The sequence below is a fragment of the Phascolarctos cinereus genome, unplaced genomic scaffold (genome assembly GCF_003287225.1).
Source record: "Phascolarctos cinereus isolate Bilbo 61053 unplaced genomic scaffold, phaCin_HiC Scaffold_9;HRSCAF=440, whole genome shotgun sequence".
Classification (NCBI taxonomy): domain Eukaryota; kingdom Metazoa; phylum Chordata; class Mammalia; order Diprotodontia; family Phascolarctidae; genus Phascolarctos; species Phascolarctos cinereus.
Genome location: NW_027556402.1, coordinates 192,981,238 through 193,006,345, shown reverse-complemented (window position 1 = coordinate 193,006,345; position 25,108 = coordinate 192,981,238). Strand labels below are relative to the sequence as shown.

Sequence of the window (25,108 nt, the reverse complement as noted above, 5' to 3'; positions counted from 1 at the left end):
CTTAAGAAATTTGTTTCCTTAGGAATTATTTGGGTACACAAATGATCATGAAGTAGTGGAGCAAGCAACATGTAGGTAGCACTTGAGGGTGTACAAAGTTCTTTGCTTACGACAATGCTGAGAGTCAAGTAGTGCAAATGTTATTAACCATTTCTTACAGACAAATAAACTGAGGATCTGAGGCTAAGTGATTTGCCCATAACCACAAAAGTGCTTGGCTTCATGTCCACTATTCATTTGATTACATGATTTCTAATGTTAAAACCACAAAAATGTTGGCATCGTAAGGGACCTTAGAACATAGCATATCAGAGCTGGCAGGGACTTTAGTTATCATCTAATACAACTTCCTTATTTTATCAGAGGAAACTGAGGCCCAGAACAACTAAGTGATTTGCCCAAGGTCACACAGCTACTAAGAAGTAGGAATGTTCCTCCCTTCTCCCCTTCCCCCATTCCTGAAAAAAGTGGAAGGATATTTTCTCTTAGGACTCACATCACTCCCCCCCCCCTCCATATATTAGCTTTATTTCCAAGTATTATGACAGTTTCCTGAAAGAATGTGTTCTGTGGATTTTCATCCCAATTCCTTTGAGGGCAATTTGCTTGCTGTCTATTCAGTTTTGGAGACAGTTGGAGATATCAAATACAGAGAGCCAGAATTTGCATACATTTTTAAGACCACAGGCTTTCATTTGGGACATTGACAAATCTTAAAAAAAAAAAATCAGCCTTTAGGGTGTAAAGCTGTCATTGTGTGATGATGGACTGTCAGGAACATGCAATAAGCAAATGCAGAGAGTATTTAATAATAATGGTCTGGTGTGGTAGAATGAACATTGGACTGAGGAATCTGGGACCATGAGCTTGAGTGTCACCACTGCTATTTATTTACAAGCTGGTAATCTTGGGAAAGTCACTTTATTTCTAGGAGCCTCTGTTTTCTTATTCTTAAAATGGAGCACTTGGACTTATGAGTTCCCTTTCAATGCTAATATTCTATGATTCTACTAGTGAGCAATTAGATATAAACTTGCTATTATTAATTATGGGCAGTAACGCTTTGTGGTTAGTCAAATATTCCAGTTGTTGGAGACTTATAGCAACGATGCATGTATTCATGGCCGTAGATATACATAGAACAACAATTCAATCAATAAACGTTTATGAAGTGCCTTCTACATGCTAGGCAGTGTGCTAGTGGCTGGGAATAAAATACAATGAATGAAACAATTTCTGTTTGCAAGGATGTGGTGAATAGCTTACATTCTGATAGGGTGGGAGTGATGGATGGGAAGGGCGTAAACATTTATATAGTACCTTCAATGTGCTAGGCACCGTGCTAAAAGCTTTATAGATATTATCTCATTTGATTTTCTTTTTTGGAAGAAGGCAATCGGGATTAAGTGACTTTCCCAGAATCATACAGCTAGTAAGTGTCTGTGGCTGCATTTGAATTCAGATCCTTCTGACTCAAGGGCCAGTGTTCTACCCACTGTGCCACATTCATTTAATATTCACAGCAACCCTGGAGCCATTATTATCTTTAGTTTACAGTTGAGGTTCTGATTCTTTGTGACCCCATTTGGGGTTTTCTTGACAAAGATACTGAAGTGGTTTGCCGTTTCCTTCTCCAGCTCATTTTACAGATGGGGAAACTGAGGCAAACAAGGCAGAGTGACTTGCCCAGGGTCACACAACTAGTAAGTGTCTGAGGCCAGAGTTGAACTCAGGAAGATGAGTCTTGCTGCCTTCAGGCCTGGCCCTCTATCTGCTCTACCACCTAGCTATCTTAAAGATGCTCTTTTAGTTTCAGGTTAGTTCTGCTCGGCCAGTCTGGTAGGCAGAGCAAGTACTGGTGGATGGAAGTTACTGGGGAAAAGATTTCAACATGATGTATGGAAGCCTAGCTGATAGTACTGTCCTCAGATGAAATCGGCTGCCTCAGAAAATGCTGAGTTCCCTGTCATTGGTGGTTCCGTGGAGGCGGTATGATCCTTAGTTCAGAAATTATTAGATCTGAAGGGACATTGGAGTTTATTTAGTGTAAGACTCTTATTTTCCAGAGGACAAAACAGTGTCCCCTAGAGTCTAGTGACTTGTCCAAGGTCATACTTTGAGCTCGTATTTGTAGGAGATGTTGTAGAAGGAATTTATGCCTCAGGTGGAGGTAGGTTGGGGTGTCCTCTGCGATCTGATCCAAGTGTGAGATTCAAGATTCTGTGGATTCCATTCTCAACTGAGCCTGCAGAGTCTTCTCAGTCACACAGCACCAAGAGAATAGCCAGACTTGCGATGTTTCTTTGTGCCTCAGTCTGGATTTATTGCTTAAAGGTTTCTCTCTCTGAAGAGGTTTGAGGAAATAATCTGGAAAGTTTGTACGACAATGCTACAGTGTAGCCCTATAAGGGAAAATATGCGAGGGCTTGCTGTGAGGAAGGCAGAGCGGTATCAGATAGATTGTCGGGATGTCACACAAATACTGTATCACTTAAGCACACTTCCAAATATTTCCACACAGAATTTATGTAAAGTTACGTCTGAGAAAGCTCCTAACTTAGCAGGTGGCTGTTAAATGCAGTGGAAATCAGCCCACTGGAGGAACGGTGTTTTTTATGTGGACTCTTTGGCCCTCTGCCTTTGGAGAGCGCTACTCATTCTCTAGCTGGGAGAGAGAGGACAGACGATCGATCAAGCTGCTTTGTTTGTAGTGATGAAGATCAAGAAGTGAAAAGAGTACTGGGCTTGGGCCCAGAAAATCTGGGTTTGAATTCTGGCTTCAGTACTTATGACCTGGGTAACTATGGGCAAGTGATTGCATCTCTCTGCCTTACTTTCCCTATCTGCAAAATAGGGATACTATTATTTGTATCATCTGCCTCACAGAATAGGTGTAAAGAAAGAGCTTTGCAAGCTTTAACATTGTGTAGAAATATGTAATATTGACATTCCAGTTAGTGATCACTAGGAACAGAGGGAGAGGAGAGGCAAGTGTACTACAGTGAGCAGTGGACTTGGAGTTAGAAGGCCTGTGTTCCAGGCTTTGCTCTGACTCTGTGCAATTGTGGGCAGGTCATCCCACCTTTCTGAGACTCACTTTTCCTTCCCATAAAATGGGACAATATTGCCTTCTCTACCTTACTTCTTAGGGATATAGTGATTACCACAGGATTCTTTGTTATTGCAGAATGCTATAAAAATGTGAGCTCTTGGTAGCAGTAGAAATATGAACAATTAAAGTTTGTAAAATAATTTAACCTTGTCAGATAAGGATATGATTCTTAATTTCTCATGCTCGCCGTAGTGCCTGGTACAAACATAGTAGATACTTCATAAATGTTTTTGATATATTATCTTAGAAGGAAATTGAGGCATAAAGAAGCTAAATAATTTCCCCAGAGTCACACAGCTATTTCAGCAGTAGAGTTGAGACCAGAATTCATGTTTAGCTTTAAGGACCAGTCTCATTCTATGATTCTTAACAATTCTGCCTCAACTAGTAGCCACATTATGAGGACTGTAAAAGCCAGAGACCAAGAGATTTTGGGTCCAGAGAAGGAGAAGCTGTGGCCAAGGTGCCAGATCTAGCCCTCATTATCTAAATCAAAAGCCTAAATCTAAAGCCAGGAGGGAGAGGATCAGGAGATTTCACTTTGCCAAGATAAAACCAAAAGGCTATTGCTGAGCCAACAGAGTTGTCCAGTTTCCTGTATCCGTTGGAGGGAGGTACTATATACTGACTCAGCCTTTTGAGCAAACTGAGCTCAGAGGGTAGGTTTGACCCAGGTCTTCTTCCCTCATTCAGCAAACATTTAAGAATTAATTATCTACTGTATGTAGAGTACTGTGGTAGTCACTGTGGGCGATGCATTATTTAAATAGCCCTTAGTAGACATAAATAGGTAATTCCCACTTTTAGGTGTAATTCCTGGAGATTGCATTTTGAAATGATTTACCCATGAAATAAGGTAAGCTCCTGTTTGTACAGGGAAGATTGTCTTTTTGGACTTGGATTGAAATTGTCAACCACATGGGTAATAATGGGAAGAAATGAAGTCTAGCTCTTCATTGGACAGGGTCCAATGAGTAGATCAGTAAAAGGGGAAACCATGATAATCAGGGACTGCCCATGCTTGGGAAAATATAATTAACACCCCAAGTTAGTCTACGATTAGAAAAAGGGGGTTGGTCTTGGAGTTTAGAGAAGGGAAAGACCAGTCTGGCCTGGAGGCCATTAGGGAAGGTCAGACTTGAAAAGGATCTGTAAGGGAAGTATATTTAGCTAGGCTTAGAGAAGATGAGAAGATATTTCCACTGGGGCACACTTGTATGAGTAAAAGCTAGTGGGAAAACACACCAGAGTTAAGAAGGCCTGGGTACAAATCCCACACCAGTCTGGGAAACTAAGTCACTCAATCTCTCTGTACCTCAGCTGCCTCTCTTGCAGCTCTAAGTCTATGATCCCATTAGAAAGAGTAAGATGTTTTGCCAGGAGAGAGGGGGCTAGAATGGTGGAGTTTGGATGAAGGCCAGATAGATTGTGATAACAAGTCCCAATGCTATCTGAGGGATTGGCAATATGGTAAGTAGAGGGGAGAGAAAAGAGCAAGCAATGTGGGAACATGAAGAGAAAAAGAGAAATGATCACTTTGGTGTGGGTGCTTGCTTGACATTTCCCTTCAGCTCATCGTAGGAGTAGTCTCACTGTTTTGAAAAGAACCATAGAATGCAGAATGGCAGAGCTGAGAGGGATCTCAGAATGCAGAATGTTAGAGCTAGAAAAGATCTTAGAACAAAGAACATAGAATGTCATATCTTGAAGGGGATCATAAGATGTAGAACACAGATTGCCAAAGCTGGATGGGGCCTTAAAACACAGGATGCCTGGGCCAGGTGACCCCTTTTTGTTTTTACAGATGAGGAAACTGAGACCAGAGAGTAGGGGTGAATTAGTGATAGAAGATAAAAGACGAAGTGTAAGACTGTCTGTGGGCTCCCTTACCACAAAAAAGACATTCAAATACTGTTCCTGTGCCAAGACATTTGGCTGTCATTCAATATGCAAATAGAAATATGTATTTTACACATTATTAGCGTTTCAGAGACATATGTATGATAACACATTGGGCAACATCTGCCAAGTCAGTTGTCACTCGTGAAAAATTAAATCATATGAGACTGTGAAGCATTCTTTGCCATTTCTGAGTAAGCAGCAGGAAATGACAGTGTATTTATTTTATTTTCTTAGAGCCAATAATTGTTGGCAGCTTCACTAAATGATCATAGGACACAGGAAGCTATTTTTTAGTGGCAGTTGACAAAGATAGCCTCTCCAGGGGCCAGTGATCAAATCCAGAATTTCAGACAGAACTTCTTCCATGGCCCTTGAAGGAAGACAGTGTGGGGTGGCAGCACTCACTGCTTGGTAGTCTGGAGATCTAGAATCCTGCCTCAACCACTGGCCCTTAGGCAGGTCACTTCCACTATCCAAGCCTCAGTTTGCCTCTCAATGAAATGGAGTAGAACTAGAATGTATTAAGGTATCTTAGTCCCTGACAATCCAGGTTTCTGTCATTTAGACTTCAGTAAAATATAGGAGAGAAAACCAAACAAATGCCCTCTGAAGCAAGAGTTCTTAACCTTTTTTATGTCATGGACCCCTTTGGCAGTCTGTTGAAGGCAATAGACCCTTTCTCAGAATGTTTATAAATGATTAAAATAAAAGAGCATTACAAAGGAAACCAATTATATTAAAATACATTTATCCAAAAAAGTTCATATACCCTAGGTTAAGAACCCACATTTTGAAATGACCTATGAATCATCAAAAGGGCCAGCCATCCATTTCATACTGGACAGGAGCTCCTTGAGAAAAATATTTGTCTCTTTTGTGTCCCTTGATTCTAGGCATAGGGTGCTCTGCACAAAGGAAGTGGTTAATTCTCATTGAATCAATGAATGAACTGAAATGAAGAATATCAAGTTTTTGTTATTGTTTGGTTGTTTAAGTCATGTCCAACTCTTCATGACCCCATTTGAGGTTTTCTGGAGTCGTTTGCCATTTCCTTCTCCAGCTCATTTTACAGATGAGGAAACTGAGGCCAACAGGGTTAAGTGACTTGCCCAGGGTCACATAACTAATAAGTGTCTGAGACAGGATTTGAATTCAGGTCTTTCTGACTTCGGGCCCAGGGCTCTGTGCACTATGCCACTCAGCTACCCTATTCTTTGTTATGTAGAGAGACTAAAGAAATAGAATTTTGTTATTCAGAACTCTGATAGAAAATGGCCAAATAAAGAAGAATAGTTGTAGAATCACATTGTTGAGATCGGAAGAACCATGGAACACAGAAAATAGCATATCAGAGCTCAAACAAGTCTTGCACCTTACCACACACAATGTTAGAACTTAGGAACCTTAGACTGTAGAAAAATAGAATGTTAACAGTGGAAAGACCTCAGGTCAAAATTGGAAGAGGCCTTAGAGTCCACCTATTCCATCTTTTGAAAAAAAAAACTTCCAATTAACAAGTCTGTTTTCCCTCTTTCTCTTCTCCCATTAGAAAAAGAAGAAAAATCAAAACCCTTGTGACAAATATGCAAAACAAATTCCCACACTGTCCATGTCCAAAAATATGCATCCCATTCTGTACCCTGAGTAGTCCATCACTTCTCTGGTGAGAGATAGGCTGCATCTTCACCATCACTCTTCTGCTCATTGAGCTGTTAAGTCTTTCGAAATTCCATCAGTTCTGTCTCTCAGAGTTGGGAACTGATGCCCAGAAAGGGGATGTGATTTGCCTGTGGTTATGAAATATATTAATGTTAGAGTCATAATCTTGATCTCTTGACTCCCAAGTCAGTACTTTTCAACACTTGACTATTGAACATTTTTTAATAAGGATGCCACAACTCCATTTCTGTCTCCTTCTCTGTCTCCATCTCCATTCCCCTTTTCCTTTCCTTGCTTTCCCCCTCCATTTTCCTTTTCTTTTCCTTTTCCCTCCTCTGTTCTTGTGTCTCCTCCTATCCCTTTTATCTCTCCATCTTTTTCTCTATCCACCCATCCACCCTACCAGTCACCTACCTACCTATCTAAAGGGATGACCTAGAGAGATAGTCTATGATAAAGACTTTGGGGTTTTTGGAGGAGCATAAATACACATGTGATTTTTATTTTCACTCTGAAATAGCATCCCGCCCTTCAGTAGAGAGTTGCAGAGTCTGTGTCAGGGCAGTGGAAAAGTTGGATCATAGAGATAAGTCTCAGGAAGCATATGGAGAGTGTCACTCTCTGAATAAATTTGCGCAGACTTCTTCTGAGTCACTTGGCTCCTGATTGATTAGCATGTCATTACCCTCCACCTTTGGCCACGGCAAAGTCTTGCTGGCACTTGGTGTTGGAAGAGCTGGAGAGCTAGAGGTGTGTGTGTGTGTGTGTGTGTGTGTGTGTGTGTGTGTGTTGTTGTGTGTGTGTGTAGGGGGTATCTCTTGAATTCCCCTCCTTTCTGGACATCCTGCAAACTTGAGTTATGTGATGTGACTCCCTGGTTCAGCCTCTCCATTTCATAGAGCTTTATGACTATGAGACTCTCTAAAAGATTTATTGCTCTGTTCCCTCAGATCTTAAGTGAAAAAGTATGTAAAGCTAAGCAGTTTTAACTCAACTATCAGTTGAGAGTTAGAGAAACAATTCATTCCTTTACCCTGCATGCTTATGTGTCAAGCCTTCAGAATGTTAGAGGTAGAAGAGTCCACCTAGTCCTATTCAGTTCTATGGAAGAAGAAACTGAGACTTGAGATGGGAAGGACGAACTTGCCCATAGTCACACAGCAAATTGGTATCATAGTATGGTAGCATGGGATCAGGATGAGAATCTAAGTTCCTTGTCTTTCAAGCAGAGCTCTTTCCACTGTATTGTATTATCTCCCCTTTGCCATCATTTATTATTATTATTATTATTATTATTATTATTATTATTACTACTACTACTACTACTTTAGTATTCCATGCTTTAAGGTTATAATTATTCTTCTTTTTGTTTGCAAAAAAGTGATGGGCTGACTGGTAGCTTTCTTTGGCCAATCTCTTCATTGAAAAGTGAAAATACTGTTTTCTGCTTTGGTCCCACATTCCTCCCTGTCAATTTTTGTTGGCCTTGCTAGCCCAATGTACTTCTGTGGCCAAGAAAACATGTTTTCAGGAAACAGACTATGATTCAGTCATTCAGCAAGTTTTAATTGAGAATCTGGTATATGTACAGTGTATGTATACTCGCTACAGTGGATACAGAAAAATAGGAACTGTTCCCTGCCCTCAAGAAGCTTACACTTGGGGAGACAAGACAGATGTGCAAAGGCATAAATAATACCAGAGAATATAATAATAAGCCAGATATCTAATGATACCAGAGAATATGTTTTTACTTTTTGATATCCTGTCTAGCCTATAAACACCATTTCAAATGCCACCTTTCCTGCAAAACCTTCCCTGATCCCTGGACACAGCCAGATTTGGCTACTGATGGCACATGTGGAATGAATGAAAGTGAGGAGTTAAGGGATGCCACTGAGGTTGTGAATGGGAGGGACAGAACACTGGTATTCCTTTGACAGAAATGGAGAGATCTAGAAGAGGAGTGAGGTTTGGGAGAATGATTGCTGATTTGGACATATGGAGCTTGAAATGTCCAATAGGCAGAAGATACAGGAACTAGAGTTCAGGAGAAAGACTAGGGCTACATATATCAATCTCGAGTCACTGGCATAGAGAAGATAATTAAACCCATTGGAATTAATGAGGTCACTAAGAATGAATGTAGAGAGAGAAGAGGGCCCAGAACAGGGGCCCTCTGTGGGGATATACCTACAGTTAGGGGCCATGAGACTGAGAACAAAGAGAGAGCAGTTATGAAAAGCCAGGGAAGAAAGGACACTTCACAGAATCAGATGCTACAGAGAGCTCAAGAATGGTGAAAATTAAGAAAACACCACTGGATTTGACAAAGAGATCATTGCTAACTTTGGGGAGAGCAGATTACAAAGGACTGAGGAGTAAGTGAGAAGGGAGAAAGTAGAGGCAATGATTGTCTGACAGCTTTTTCTGGAAGTTGGGCTGAGAAGTGAAGAATGATATAGGAAGATACTGTGAAGATTTTTAAACCCAGCATAGGCTGGTCTGTGTTTGTAGGCAGGAAGGAAAGAGTTAATAGATAGAGATTGAATATTGGGTATGAGCGGGTGATCCTGAAGAATTTGGAACAAGAAATATAGAGCACTTTCCAATATTTCTATGTTTGGTATTCTAATTTATATTAAGTATATTGACATATGCATAAAACAGAACAGTATAATGGGAAGTTGCTGCATTTGAGGTTGAGAGACCAAGGCTTGAATGTGGGCTCTACTATTTAGAACCGTCTCTTGACCTCAGTGCCCTTATTCGTATAAAGGTATTGGGCTAGATTGTCTAAGATTCCTTTTAGCTCCAAATCTATGATCTTATATCTTATAATGGTAGCAAGTATTTGCATAGCACTTCAAGGTATGCAGAGTTCTTTATAGGTGATATCTCATTTGTCTTTTCATCCTAGTAATATCGAAAGAGCTTAACAGGTAATGACTCTATCTTGCTTATCGAGTTACCACCTTCCTACCTCCTGCCTCAGCAAGTAGCTCAGGGCAGTGCTCTTCATGGTGCTTAATGCAAGAGAAATCAGGAAGAAGTATTGAATAGAACTGCTATGGTAGTTGGATTTCTTGATGGATTTAAGCATATTGACATTGACCTGAAGAGGAGAGTGTGCAGAAATTTGACACAGAACTGTAGAATGTTTGAATGAGATGGAACAACAGAGTTCAGTAAGTCAATAGTTAGTCAACTAGCCTGTCTTAATTGCTTACTATGTGCCATATCCCATGCTAAATACTGAGGATATAAATAAAAGCATTCTCATGGTAGAAGACAACATATGAAAATCATCTGGAAAAAAGGTATCCGTTTAGGGGCATGGTGGTGAAGAGCAGACACTTAGAAGCCAAACAAGGACAGGTATGAAGAATGGCCACTCTGGGCCCATCCCCAAAATGGAGATCCCAGGAGCAACTCACCAATGGGAGAAGTAAGCCACAGAGGCAAGAGGGATTGATATTCCAGAGGCCATAGGCCCTGAGGGAGGTTCTAGGACTAAAAGGTGGTTGAGGCATGGTGATGAGTCTGGTTTAGCCTGTACTTGAACAAGAGACTCCTCTTTAGCATCTCTGCCAGTGCATTTGCTCTTGTGACTCAGATTCTGCTCAGTTCCTTTTCTAACTGATTTTGTGATTATTAGAAGTGTCACTTACCACCTGGCCTTTACTGGGTCCTCTCTGTTCCCTATTTGAAAATGAGGGGGTTGGACTAGCAATAATCTTAATTAACGTGCGTATACAAACTATTACTGTGCGCTGTCTCATTTGATCCCGTAACAAGCCCATTAGATGGCTACTCCAAGTATGATTTGTCCCTTTTAATTGATGAGGAAACTGAGCCTCAAGAGAAGAGAGCGTAGCAAGTAAGTACCAGAGCTGGAATTCAAACCCAGCTCTCTCCTGGTTCCAAGCCGTGTTCTTTCTCATACACCACACTGCCTCTCAAGACTAGTCGATGCCTAAGGTACCTTTCAGCTCTCAAATTCTGCAGCATTTTCTTCAGGGAATATATGTTCGTGTTCAAGATGGTGTCAGTGCCACTGGTTGGTAAGAGGAGAATTGGCTGCTGAGTTTCTATCTTTTTTTAAATTTTTATTTATTTATTTATTTTTTGGGTAAGCAATGGGGTTAAGTGACTTGCCCAGGGTCACACATCTAGTAAGTGTTATGTGTCTGAGGCTGGATTTGAACTCAGGTCCTCCTGACTCCAGGGCTGGTGCTCTATCCACTGTGCCACCTCACTGCCCCTGATGTGGAGTTTCTAAAACCATGCTTTGTTGTTGTTGGTCAGTCATTTCAGCCTTTGTGACCCAGGTTTTCTTGGCAAGCTTTGTTCTTTTTGTTGTTATTCAGTTTTTTCAGTCATGTCTGACTCTTTGTGATCCCGTTTGAGGTTTTCTTGGTAAAGATACTGGAGTGGTTTGCCATTTCCTTCTCTAGTTTATTTTATAGATGAGGAAACTGAGGCAAACAGGGTGAAGTGACTTGCCCAGGGTCACATAGTAAGTGTCTGAGGCTGGACTTGAACTCAGGTCTTGCTGACTCCAGGCTGGGCATTCCTTCCTCTGCACCTCCTAGTTGCCTGAAATTGTGCTTAATGGTTCCCGAAAACTGTCCGACAAGCCAGCCTCTCTTCTCTTCTACAAGATGGAAATTTAATGCCAAGGAACCAGCATCTGATATGGTGATGTCAGAACTGCTCCGAGGCTTTGGCCTCATAATTCCCTCTGTTGGCAGGTGTCCTTGAAGTGAATCAGGGCTATGTGAACTTGGGTTTTTTGCTTTTTTTTTTTTGCTTGAACTGGTTTCTGTAGAGGAGTGCATTGGTATCAAGGGCACATATTTTAAAGTCTTATTCAATTTGAACAAATTGCTTTGAGAAGAGTACTCTGCTAGATGCTGAGGACGTTGTAGGACTTTGATGAGATATAGCCCCTCCAAGAGGGCTAAGTCTGCCAGGGGGAAAGGGCCCAGACATAGACAACTGTGATTCACAATAACGTTATGAACACATTAGAGAAGTACAAGGTGTCATCATGTAGCAGAATGGATCGGGTGCTGGACACGGAACCCGCTGGGCTCCAGCCCTGCCTCAGACACTCGTTAGTTCTGTGACTCTGGGCGAGTCATTCCACCTCTCTGTGCCTCAGTTTCTTCATTTTTAGGGTAAGAGGGTTGCACTCAGGGTCCCTTCCAGGTTTAAGACTGTATATTCCTATGATCTGAAAAGGAAGGTCATTATTGGTGACCTCAGGGAAGGCTTCTTGGAGGAGGTGACATTTGATTTGCGCTTTAAAGGACAGATAAGAATTCAGAGGAAAAAGAGGAGGGAAGATGGACATTCCAGACATAAGAAATAATAGAAGCAAAGACAGAAAAGGGACAGGCCTATTTATAAGACATCTAATAGTCTAGGGGATCAGGAGCGTAAAGAGTATGTGAGGCAAGAATATTAGATCAGGGAAGAAGGTGGCACAGGCAGTTACTAAGAACTTAATACGTGCTAGACACTGTGCCTAGTGCATTATAGATATCATCTTATTTGATCAGGTGAGGTTTCCAAATTGTGGTGGGTTTTGAATGTCAGTCTTGTCTTAGGTAAATCAGATAATCGTAGTTTAGGATGTGCTTGGGAAAACAAATCTCATTTATATTTCAAGATTTCCAAGTTAAGGGATAGCTAGGTGACTCAGTGGATAGAGCACTGGCTCTGGAGTCAGAAGGACCTGAGTTCAAATCTGGCCTCAGACCTTTACTAGTAGAGTGACCCTGGGCAAGTCATTTAACCCCAATTGCCTCAAACAAACAAACAAACAAAGATTTCCAAGTTAACAGGTTGGCCTTTCTTTTCTTTTTCAGCAATGGAAGAGTTAATTGTCGAGCTGCGCCTGTTCCTCGAGCTGCTGGACCATGAGTACTTAACATCAACAGTCAGAGAGAAAAAGGCAGTGATAACCAACATTCTCCTGAGGATACAGTCATCAAAAGGTGAGTGTCAATAGCTGCTCATGGAGAGTAATTAAGGAATTGAAACAAGAGACACCTAAATCCCATGCAGTATTTGAGACATGGCTATGGGCAGATTCGAATTATACCCTAACAGTGTGTGCTCTGTAGTTAGTAATGCTCTCTTACACTTCTGATATCATAGCCTTTGTACACTGCTTATGCATTTATTAAAATTTCTATCATAGTATCTAGGTATATCTCATCAATCCTAGCAGGTTGTATGTATGGTCTTTGAGAGCCTAGCCCAGTGCTTGGCACATAGTAGGTGCTTATTAAATGCTTAATGACTGACTGTATGGTACAGTGGAGAGATTTGGAACAAGAGGACCTGGGTTCTAATACTGTCTCTGCCACCTACTAGCTTTGTGAGCATATTATTATTTAAGATTTCTAGAACTTAGTTTCCTCATCTACAAAATGAAGGGATTGGATTAGCTGACATTTAAAATCTCTACCAGCTATGAATCTGTGATGCTATAACTATATCTACTTTATTTAAAATATTTATATCTCTATGACTATCTTTCTTTCTGCCCATCTATCTTCCATATATCTGTCTTTACCTTCTGACAGCTTGGTATTAGTAGAAATAGGGCCACAGTCCTAAGCAAAATTATGAAGGAGGTAAAGTTTGTCTTCTTTTCCTCTAGCGTCCCTCCCCCACCTCCATAGTATCTGGTCCATTCCTTAGACACTCGGGGCTTTTATGTGTTCCTTCTCTCAGTCTGACTAAACTATATTCCCAGGAAAAGTTCTGATCAACTCAGCTATCCTATTCAATTCAATAAGCCTTTCTTATGCTAAAGTGTTAGTGACTAATATGACTTAGCATATTGCCCCCTCTCAGACAAAGTTGCATTCTATGGCCTTAGTGTGGTAGAAAGAGCCCTGGATTTGTTATCTGATGGCCTCAATTTTAATCCTACTGTACCTTTTATGAGTTTTGTGACTTTAGGAGAATAACTTTTAAAGTTATACAGTTGTAAAATACTACCAACAACAGCCATAAATGTTTATTAAGTGACTTTGATATAAAGTCACACTGTGCTAGGCATTGAAAGATGTAATATAATATAATAGCATTTGTAGGTTTGAAAAATACTTTACATATGTTATCTCATTTGAGACAAAGAGTTTAGGTAAACCACATGGAAGCATGGTATAGTAGAAAGAGCTCTGACTCCAGACTCAGAGGATGCGAGTTCAAATCCCACCTTTGACACTTCTGTGTGACTTTGGATGAGTCACTTAACCTTAACCTATTTTCTCAGCTCTAAAATGAGAGTGGCTAGACTAGCTAGATTGCCCATCAAAGCTCATGATCCTGGAGAACAGTTGGGATCACCAAAGAAGAGAATAGAGAGGGAGAAGGAAAGAGAGGCCATGACATAGCCTTGAAAGATATTCATGCTAAAGGGGAAGGAGATGATCAACCATCAAAAAGAGACCGAGGAGGAATGGTCAGGTAAGGAGGAGGAGATCCAGTAGAGAACAAGGTCATGGAATCCAAGATAGGAGAATTTCTAGGAGAAGCATGTAATAAAAGAGATTAAAGTGAGATGGTGGCTGAGAAAAGGCTGTTCATTGGATTTAGCCATTAAGAGACACTTGATGACTTTGGAGAGACTTTTTCAGTCCTTCACTAATTACTGTTCTTGAATGGAGTCCTTCAGGGCCACACAACTGGTATGCGGTGGAGCTGGGTCTGAGACCCAAGTCTTCCTTTTCTACCACACACTCTCTCCTGCCCTGAAGCCTGACCTTAAAGAGAAGAGCCCCATTCCAGGGTTTTAGATGTAGAAATTGATGTGGTTTTCTCTTAATACTTACAGGCTTTGAAGTGAAAGACCATGTTCAGAAACAAGAAGTTACCAGCAGTTTGCCAGCCCCACCGCAGATGCCGCTGCCCGAGATCCCTCAGCAGTGGTTGGTGAGTTACAACCCTATAGCCGGGTGGCAAGAAACTGTCTGGTCCTGCCGTTACCCTGAGTCTAGCTGAGGACATGAGGAATGAGGCGAGCACGCAATCCTGGGAATGCTGAGGCAGCTGTTTGCCAGCTCCCATGTGGCCACTCCCAGTGGATGATTGGGAAAATCATATAGGAAATTAGCCTGCCTCGAGATGGCAGCTGCTTCTTTACAAAGTGACAGTGTTGTAAATACATTGTAATCCTGCTTTGATGATGGATTTTAAAGTAGCAGGGGAAAGAGGCTTTAGGGGCAGAATTCCTGAAAGGCCTCCAGAGGGGCTGCACTTCTTGCTGCCTTAGTCTCTGATTTTGAACACCTGGCTTTGAAATTGTCCAGTCCTGTTTTTTTTTTCCCATTTCACATCCCTTTCAGTCCTAGTCCTTTGTGTCTTCACAGGGCTTCTTCACTTTTTCTGGGTCATGGACCCCCTGGCAGTCTGGTGAAGCCTATGTACCCCTTCTCAAAATGTTTTTTTTTTATAAAATACAGAGGATTTTGATAGTAACAATCTAATATAATTGCAGAGGAAAGCAATTATATTAGATTGTTGCTATCAAAATATTAAAAAACAAGAGTAAGTTCATGGACCCCATGTTAGAAGTCCCAGTGTGCAAATATACATTTACCTCAGAAATACATGTTGTGTGCAACTTTTATAAATTCAGGATTTTGAAGAGAAAGGAAAGAAGACTGCTTGTGGTCAGGATGCCAGGATTTGAGTCCCAACTCTGATATTTACAAGTTACATGATCTTAGGCAAGTCATTAAATGACTATATGCCTCAGTGTCCTTATCTGTAAAATAGAGGTGATACTTCACCTCCTACTTCACAGTGTTATTGTAAGCAAAGAACTTTGTCAGTTTTGATGTGGTATAGAAATAGCTCTGTATTGCTTATTATTATTAAAAAGCTGTCATGTTTTTGAGGGAATTCAGTTAGAAACAACCCCAAGGCAAGTCAATATCCTAATATTGTTTATGTTTAATATTCTATAGGCAAAATACCTCCTATTTGTTATCATTATTATTTTTATTATGATTAAAACGCTTCAAGAATCCATAATTTCTTTAATGTGAGTCCTTTTTACACCAACACAAAGCACAGCCCCTATGTGACTTAGTAACCCTGCCACCCAAGTCAGTCCCTGGTGATCAACCCTCTTATGATTGACCTCTCTCCACTTAGCTAACTGGTTCTGGGGTGACCATCATTGGGTTTGTCCTAGAAATCTCTTCAGTTTGTTAGGTCCTTCCCATAGCTTAGATTCCCCTGATATACTACTTGAGGATCCAGGGTCACTTTCCTTTCATGATAAGACATCAGCACTGGACTTGAGTGGAGGGATATTGTTAATGTTGTTTTTATTTAAAAATGTAATAGGCTATAGTTGCATTTAGTGATACCATGTTTTTTGAGGCATCTTAATAAGGTGAAATGTGTTTTAAGGTGGGTGCCCAGGCTGTTGAAAAGCATCCAAACCATGTCATTGATTGGTTGAAGAAATTGAGGACATTTAGCTTGAAGAAGAAATTTATGATGGGGAAATGAGCATGATAGCTGTTTCTGATATTTAAAATCTTGTTTTATGGATGTAGGAAAAGACTTCTCTCCCCAAAGGGCAGAGCTAGCTAGCATTGATGGTAATAGCATGGAGGTTCCAAAGAAGCAGATTTGACTCAAGATAAAAGGCCTTCCTTATAATTTGAGCTATTAGATGGAGTGAGTGGCCTAAGGGACAGGGAATTCCATGTGTTTCTCAGGTGAAGGTTTGATTCCTCAAGAATATTGCAGAGGGAATTCCTTTACTAGGTATGGTGGGTTGGATTAAAGGTTAATTCCTAAGGACCTGTACAACTTTGAGTGCTTTACCCCTACTTTCCCATTTGAGCATCACAGCACATGTGTGAGCGAGGTCATGTAAGGATCATTGTCTACATTTTTTCAGTGCAAGAAACTGAGGCCCAGAGAGTTTAAAGTGATCAGCTCAGTACTTTTACTCAGCAGTACTTTTTCTACTACATCATATATTTTTTTTGATTGCTGAAAATATCCACAGATCTAATTATTAAATTTACCTTTCTTTGTGGGTTGAATCCTGCCTAACCCTGCTATTCACTACTATCCTTGTGAACTTGAGCAAAATACATCTCTTCTTTGGGTGCTCTCAGTTTCCTCATATGTAAAAATCAAAAGATCAGACTAGATGATTTGTAAAGGCATTTCCAATGCTAGTATTCTATGAGCCAATGATCTAGGATTTAATCTTTCTGCTTGTTCAGGCGCAAGAGACTTTCACCTCAAAATAAGAAAAAGTAGGTTGTAGAGCTTCAGTTTCTAGTACTGAATTCCCCTCTACCTGGTTAGCTGTTATTTATAGAAGAAAGCTTGGATAGAAAAAAAAAAAAACAACTGACATGATAGTTCAGCTTTCCCTGGCTGAGTTTAATCCATCCTTTAATCAAATGTTGATTCTTTTGGAAAGCTTTTCCTAGTTCCCACAATCCTTTGAGTTAATCTAGAAAGACCTTCCCCCTCAAATCTCAGGGAACACTTGCTTTGCTTCTCACTTATCAGTTGTATTGTTTGATACAAACAACAAAAAAATCCTGGTACAAAAAGGTTGGAGATACCAACTAAGGTTTTAATATGGACCGATTGACATTTATGTAGTACTTTAAAGTTTGGGAAGTACTTTACATGCCATATCATTTTATCCTGACAATAATCTTATAAAGTAGGGAGTAGAACTGACACTTATATAGCCATCATATGTGTGTGTGTGTTTGTGTGTGTATGTGTATACATATATATATATATATGTATACATATATATGTACATAAATATATATCATCTGAGTTTTATAACAATGCATAGTGTAATTCCCATTTCATAGATGAGGAAACTGAGGCTCTGCGAGGATCATAGGTTTAGAACTGGAAAGGTTCTCAGAGGTCATCTAATCCAACCCCATCATTTTACAGATGAGGAAACTGATACCCAGAGAAGTTGAATGAGTAAGTATCAAAGGCAGAACTTTTCAAATTTAATTTTTAAAATTCTGAATTTAACAAACACCTACATATGTTACACATACAAAATAGAACAGAAAAGGAGATTATTTGGAAATTGTGAATCTTCATTTATATATCACTTGCTTTAAAAAAAATATAATTAATTCCACATGTTATTTCCAAAGCTGTCCTCCTTGTCTGTTTCCTTTTGAACTTCTTCAGTTCTAGGGATTTAAAACATGTTTTCATGACTATGTCTTCTTTTTTAATTTTGGCAACCCTATTGCTTGCTATTCCCTTAGTCTCACTAAAAAAAAGAAAAACTTATAACAAATAAAAAATAGTTAAGCAGAACAAGTCCATGTCCAAAAATGTATATGTCATTTTGTACCTCATTTTGAACCTCTCTGTAAGGAGATGGGTAGCTTCCTTCCTCTGGAGTTGTGGTTATTTCATTTATCAGAGTTTTTAAGTCTTTCAGAGCTGTTTTTCTTTAAAGGGTTGCTGCTATTGTAAATGTATAAATTATTCTCCTGGTTCTGCTCGATTTATTTTGCATCAGCTCATGCAAGTTTTTTCAGATTTCTCTGACACCCACTCCCCTTTTCATTTCTAATGTCTTTTGTTCCATTACATTCATATGCCATAATTTGTTGAGCCATTTCCAATTTGAGGGATACTCCTTTAGTGTATAGTTCTTTGCCACAACTAAAAATACTGGTATAAATAGTACCAGCTGTTGGAGGTACCAGCTAAAGTTTTAACATGTGACCCGGTTGATGATTGACATTTACAAAGTGCTTTAAAGTTTGGAAACACTACGCATACGCAATCATTTCATCTTCCTAACAACTTTACGAAAGATTACAAATAATATAACATTATCCTCAGAGAGGTTAAGTAATTTACCCACTGTCATACACTGTTATGAGCTTTGCTCATCATAACTAAATTGGTAAGTAATAGATAGACTTCTCCTTCTGAAGCAGAATTTTCTGACTTGGAAGTCCCAAGGTTGAATTTCCCCCCCTTTTTATTTCCAAATAACAACAATGTCCTTCTGTAACACATTATAAGACATTCTTTAGAAAGAGGAGCCAACTGGTTGTAACCAGCTTGTAAATGAAAATACTGGTCAGGCCTTCTGTCTGCTAGGATAATAGTTCTGTTCAGAGACTAAGACAAAGACTTTCTTGATATTTAATGCCTTGGGGAAGTTTTTGTACTTTTTATTTATCAACAAATGACAAACATTTATGAAATAACTGCTGTGTATAGAGCACTGTGCTAGGCACTCCTCAGCTCCATGGAGTTGGGAATCTGGTAGGGGAATTAGACACCAAGAGAGAACTCTAACACACACCATGGTGGGCTAGGTGCATCTGAGAGATGCAAAACAATGTGCTTGGAATCCTAGTATTGTTCGTGAATATTAATTGATCTTCTTTTGCATTTAGGGAGTTCTTGTTTTGAATAGCCTCTCAGCATAGGTCATTTAATCATTATGTTCTCTTTCCTTTAGGATAGAAAGCTGATGCTTAATACTTTAAATTTGCAGCAATAATAATTATCAGCTAACGTATTTTTGTTATTGTTGTTCAGTTTTGTCCAACTCTACCTGATTTGGGGTTTTCTTGGCAGAGACACTGGGAGTGGGTTGACATTTCCTTCTCCAGCTCATTTTGCAGATGAGGAACTGTGGCAAACAGGGTAAAATGACTTGCCCAGGGTCGCATAGCACTTACTTTATGCCAGGCACTGTGCTAAGTGCTTTACAATGATTATCTCATTTGCTTCTCACAACAACCCTGGGAGGTAGGTATTATTATATCCCCATTTTACAGATGAAGAAGCCAAGGCAAACAGGTTAAGTGACTTGCCCAGGTTACACAGCTAGTAAGTGCCAGAGGTTGGATTTAAATGTGATTTTTCCTGGCTCCAGGCTGGACATTCTATCTACAGTACCACATAGTTGCTCTACAAAGACATTTTGAGAGTTCATATGACTTTCCTGAGAGACAGCAAGTTATGAGGCTAAAGACCATTTGGCCCAAGAATCAGGAGGCATTAGTTTGAGTGCCCCTCTGCTACTAAGCACATGCATGAGCTTGAGCAATCTAGTCCAATGCAATCCAACTTTTAACTTAATGCAACAAACTTTTTTTTTTTTAGTACTTGTTATGTGTAAGACTCTATGTTAGGTGCTGCGGGTACAAAGACAAAGCAAACAAACAGTTCCACCTCTCTAGGAGAGGCTTACATTCTATTAGAGGGAGATACATGCAAAAAAAAAAGGGCATTCAAGATAATTTGATAAGAAAGGAGAGAACCTTAGCATCTGCAGGGATAAGCTTCCTGTAGCAAATAACATGACCTGATCCTCAAGGAAGAGAAGGATTCTGAGAAGTGGAGATGACAATGCATTCCTGACAGGGGACAGCCCCGTCTAAAGATATGGAGGTGAAAGAAAGAATGCCCATGGGGTGGAGCCAAGATGGCAGAGAAAAGGCGGGAACTTGCTTGAGCTCTCCCCCAAACCCTTTTGAAAACCTTTAAATAATGCTCCCAAACAAATTCTGGAGCTGCAGAACACACAAAAGGATGGGTTGAAAGAATTTTCTGGCCCAAGACAACTTAGAAGGTCAGCAGGAAAGGTCTGTTACACCGAGGTGTGAGTGTAGCACAGACCAGTGCAGACTGAGCCAGCACAGACCTGGCCCTGGTAAACCGGTAACAGACCTTGAGAGTCACTGACTCAGAAGTGGCAGTGTTTGCTTCTGGACCTCAGCCCACAGATGTTAAGGGGGTCAAACTGATCAGAAAGAGATTACAAGGGGCAGCTAGGTGGGGTAGTGGATAGAGCACTGGCCCTGGATTCAGGAGGACCTGAGTTCAAATGTGGCCTCGGACACATAACACTTACTAGCTATGTGACCCTGGGCAAGTCACTTAACTCCATTGCCTAGCCAAAAAACCCCCCAAAACAGAAGGAGAGTACAGGTGTCTCTTTGCTGACTCTGGGGGCAGGACTCTCGCTTTGCCCACACTCAGATCTGGGTTGTAGTGCTGAGTGGCAGGGAAGGAGGAGCACTAGCATACCAGAGATTGTGGCTGCAGTGGAATAGGGACCCTTACTATAGTTCCAGGGCAGAAAAGAGTGCTTGTGGTTGCTCACAGACCAGAACTCAGGCCAGGAGAGTGATAAACACCTCTTCTTAGATCCTACCACCATGGAAGAACTGAAACTTATAGACCCCTAGAAGCGTCTCTGAAAACAGCTGCGTAAGAAACCTAAAGCTTGGGACAGTCCACCCTCCACCCTGGAAACAGAGCACCACTGCAGCAAAGAGTTAAAAGTCAAGAAATAGGCTAGAAAAATGAGCAGACAACCAAAAAGAATTTCTGGCTATCGAAAGTTACTATGGTGACAAGAAAGTTCAAAACACACATTCAGAAGAAGAGAACAAAGTTAAACAAAGTTAAAACTCCCACATCCAAAGCCCCAAAGAAAAATATGAATTGGTCTCAGGCTATGGAAGAGCTAAAAAAGGATTTTAAAAATCAAGTAAGAGAAGTAGAGGAAAAATTGGGAAGAAAAATGAGAGTGATGCAAGAAAATTATGAAAAAGGTCATCAGCTTGGTGAAGGAGGTACACACACAAAAATATGGAAGAAAATAAATAACACCTTAAAAAGCAGAATAGACCAATGGTAAAACTGGTAGAAAGTTGAATGAGAAGAATGCCTTGAAAAGTAGAATTGGCCATATGGAAAAAGATATACGAAAATTAACTGAAGAGAAAAATTACTTAAAAAGTGTAATTGGCCAAATGGAAAAAGAGGCACAAAACTTAACTGAAGAAAGGAACTCCTTAAAAAATTGAATTGGCCAAATGGAAAAGGAGATACAAAAGCTCAATGAAGAAAATAATTTCTTAACAATTAGAATTGGGCAAGTGGAAGCTAATGACTTTATGAGAAATCAAGAAACAGAACAAAACCAAAAGAATGAAAAAAATAGAAGACAATGTGAAATATGTCATTGGGAAAAAACTGACCTGGAAAATAGATCCAGGAGAGATAATTTAAAAATTATTGAACTTCCTGGAAGGCACAATAAAAAAAAAGATCCTAGATATCATCTTTCAAGAAATCATCAAGGAAAACTGCCCTGATGTTCTAAAACCAGAGGGTACAGTAGAAATTGAAAGAATCCACTGATCACCTCCTGAAAGAGATCTCAAAATAAAAACTCCCAGGAATATTACAGCTAAATTTCAGAGTTCTCAGGTTAAGGAGAAAATATTGCAAGCAGCTGGAAAGAATCAATTCAAGTATTATGGAGTCACAGTCAGGATAACCCAAGATGTAGGAGCTTCTACATTAAAGAATCTGAGGGCTTAGATATTTTGTAGGACAAATGAGCTAAGATTACTATCAAGAATCACATACCCAGCAAAACCAGTATAATCTTTCAGGAGAAAAAGTAGATATTCAATGAAATTGGGGACTTTCAAATATTCCTGATGGAAGACCAGAGCTGAATAGAAAATTTGACTTTCAAATACAAGATTCAAGAGAAACATAAAAAAGTAAGCAGGAAAGGGAAATCATAAGGGACTTAATAAGGTTAAACTATTTAATTTCCTACATGGGAAGATGATACTTGTAACTCATAAGAATTTTCTCATTACTTGGGCAGTTCAAAGGAATATATATGTAGACAGAGAGCACAGGTGTGAGTTGAATATGATGGTATGATATCTAAAAATATTAAAGGGTAAGAAAGAGGAATGCACTAGAAGAAAGAGAGAGGTAGCATAGGGTAAATTGTCTGACAGAGGTATGAAAGAGCTTTTACTCGGGAGGGAAGATGGGGGAGGTTGCAGGGAATGATTGACCCTTACTCTTATCAGAATTGGCTCAAAGAGGGAATAATATACATGTTTAATTGGGTATAGAAATCTAACTTACCCTACAGGAAATTAGGAGGGGAAGAGTATTATAGAAAGGGGGGAGGTGCTCATAGAAGGGAGGGCAGATTAGGGGAGATAGAAGTCAGAAGCAAAACACTTTCGAGGAGGGACAGGGTGAAAGGAGAGAGAGAATAGAATAAACAGAGGGGAACTAGGATGGAGGGAAATACAGTTAGCAATTATAACTGTGAAAAAAAAATTTGAAGGAAGTTTCTCTGATAAAGGCCTCATTTCTCAAACATATAGAGAAATAAGTCATATTTATGGGAATAAGAACCATTCCCCAATTGGTAAATGATAAAAACAAATATGAATAGTCAGTTTTTAGATAAAGTAATCGAAGTTGTCTTTAGGTATAGGAGAAAATGCTCTAAATTACTACTGATTAGAGAAATGTAAGTTCTGAGGTATTAGCTCACTCCTATTAGGTTGGCTTATAGGATAGAAAAGGAACACGACAAATGTTAAAGTGGACGTGGGAAAATTGAGACACTAATGCACTGTTGGTGGAGTTAAGAACTGATTCAACCATTATGTAGAGCAATTGGGAACTATGCCCAAAGGGCTATCAAAAAATGTATACCCTTTGACCTAGGAATAACCATTACTAGGTCTAGGATGCTAGGTTGTGTCACAAAAGAGATAAAAAGCAAAAAGGAAAAGGACCTCTATGTACAAAAATATTTATAGCAGCTCTTTCCTGGTGGTAAAGACTTTGAAATTGAGGGAATACCCATCAATTGGGGAATGGCTGAACAAGTTGTGGTGTATGATTGTGATGGAATACTATTGTGCTATAAGAAATAATAAGTTAAATGCCCTCAGAAAAACCTGGAAAGACATATATGAACTGATGCAAAGTGAAATGAGTAGAACCAGGAGAAAATTGTACATGGTAATAGCAATGTTATAGCATGATCAGTTGTGAATGACTTAGCTTTTCTCAGCAATGATCCAGGACAACTCTGAAGGACTTAAGATGAAGAATGCTATCCATCCCCAGAAAAAGAACTGATGGAGTCTGAATACAGATAGAAGCATATATACAGTTTTTTTCTTTTTTCTTTTTTTCTTTTGGTCTGTTTTCTTTTACAACATGACTAATATGGAAATAGAAAAAAAGAAAAAGTACTTTAAAAAATTGAAAAAAAGGGAAAGATTGCAAAGTTTGGAAGCAGCTAGTAGGCCAGTAACTTAAATGTGGAGTGCATGAAATAGAGTAATATAAAATCAAGTTGAAAAGTTTGGTTGGATCCTGATTGTGGAGATAGTTAAATGCCTAGAGATTTAATTTATATTTATCTGAAAAGCAATAAGAAGCCACTGAAGATTTTTGGGCAGGAGAGTAACCTGGTCAGATGTGTAGCTCGGGAAAATTATTTTGGCAACAAAAAGATCCTTGTTGATAGAGAGCCTTGAAGCAGGGTGATCCTTTAGGAGGTTTTTGAAGTAGCTTAGTTGAGAGATGTGGTAGTGGCTGTGTGAATGGAGAGCGGGATACCAACGTAAGAAATGTAGAGGGAAAAGCTACCAGAGTTGGCAGTTGATTGCTTATGGACAGAGAGGGAAAGGGAGAAGTTTAGGATGACTGAGGCTACAGGCTTGGGGGACCAAAAGAACAGTGCTGTCTGCAACTGCTGAAACAGTTAAGTCTGGAGAATGGGCAAGTTAATGGGGAAAGATAAGAGAAACACAAATAGCTGTATCACGAGATAATACTTGATAAATGCATTGGAGAGGTCCAAAGCCAAGTGTTGTACGAGACCCTGGAGGGAAAGGGTTGTTAGCTTCAGTGGTAATCAGGAAGTGGTTATCAGAAAAAGTCTTTAGGGTATAAAGGCATTGCATATGATCAAAGGATTGTGAGTTTTACAGCTGGGTATCACTTTGGAGATCCAATCTCCTCATTTTAGCGTAGGGAGACCCAAGGTCACACAGGTACTGATTAGCTAGGCTAGGATTTTGTAAACAATGGATTTTTCCTCCTATGGTAAAGGAGGAAGAAATTATATTTTAGGTTTAAGCAAAGTTGTGAGCAGATTCAGAAAGCAGTAAATGACAGGGTATGTTTGGGAAACAGTATAGATTAGTTTAGTTGGAGCTTTTACTGCATGAAGAGCAGTAATATGAGATAAAGTTAGAGAGGCAAGTTTTACTGTTGTTGAGTCTTTCCTGTGGTGTCTGACTCTTTGTGATGCCATGTGGGACTTGGTTTTTTTTTTGTTAGGCAGTTGGGGTTAAGTGATTTGCCCAGGATCACACAGCTAGTAAGTATCAAGTGTTTGGTCTGAGGCTGGATTGAAACTCAGGTCCTTCTGACTTCAGGGCCAGTGCTCTATCCACTGCGCCACCTAGCTGCCCTTCATTTGGGGCTTTCTTGGCAAAGACACTGGAGTGGTTTGCCATTTCCTTCTCTGGATCGTTTTAGAGATGAGGATACTGAAGCAAA

The 25,108-nt window shown here is 39.9% G+C and overlaps 1 protein-coding gene across 3 annotated transcripts in view; it reads left to right on the top strand.

Annotated features, from left to right (window-relative positions):
• The window catches only part of AFAP1 (actin filament associated protein 1), a 251,402-nt gene that overhangs the window by 72,652 nt on the left and 153,642 nt on the right, over positions 1 to 25,108 (top strand). For all 3 annotated transcript variants that reach the window (XM_020992125.2, XM_078148735.1, XM_020992127.2), the window contains exons 2-3: positions 12,550 to 12,678; positions 14,532 to 14,629. In XM_020992125.2, coding sequence (XP_020847784.1) covers positions 12,552 to 12,678; positions 14,532 to 14,629 — 225 coding nt within the window. In that variant the 5' untranslated portion in view covers positions 12,550 to 12,551. The remainder of the gene's footprint in view (positions 1 to 12,549; positions 12,679 to 14,531; positions 14,630 to 25,108) is intronic.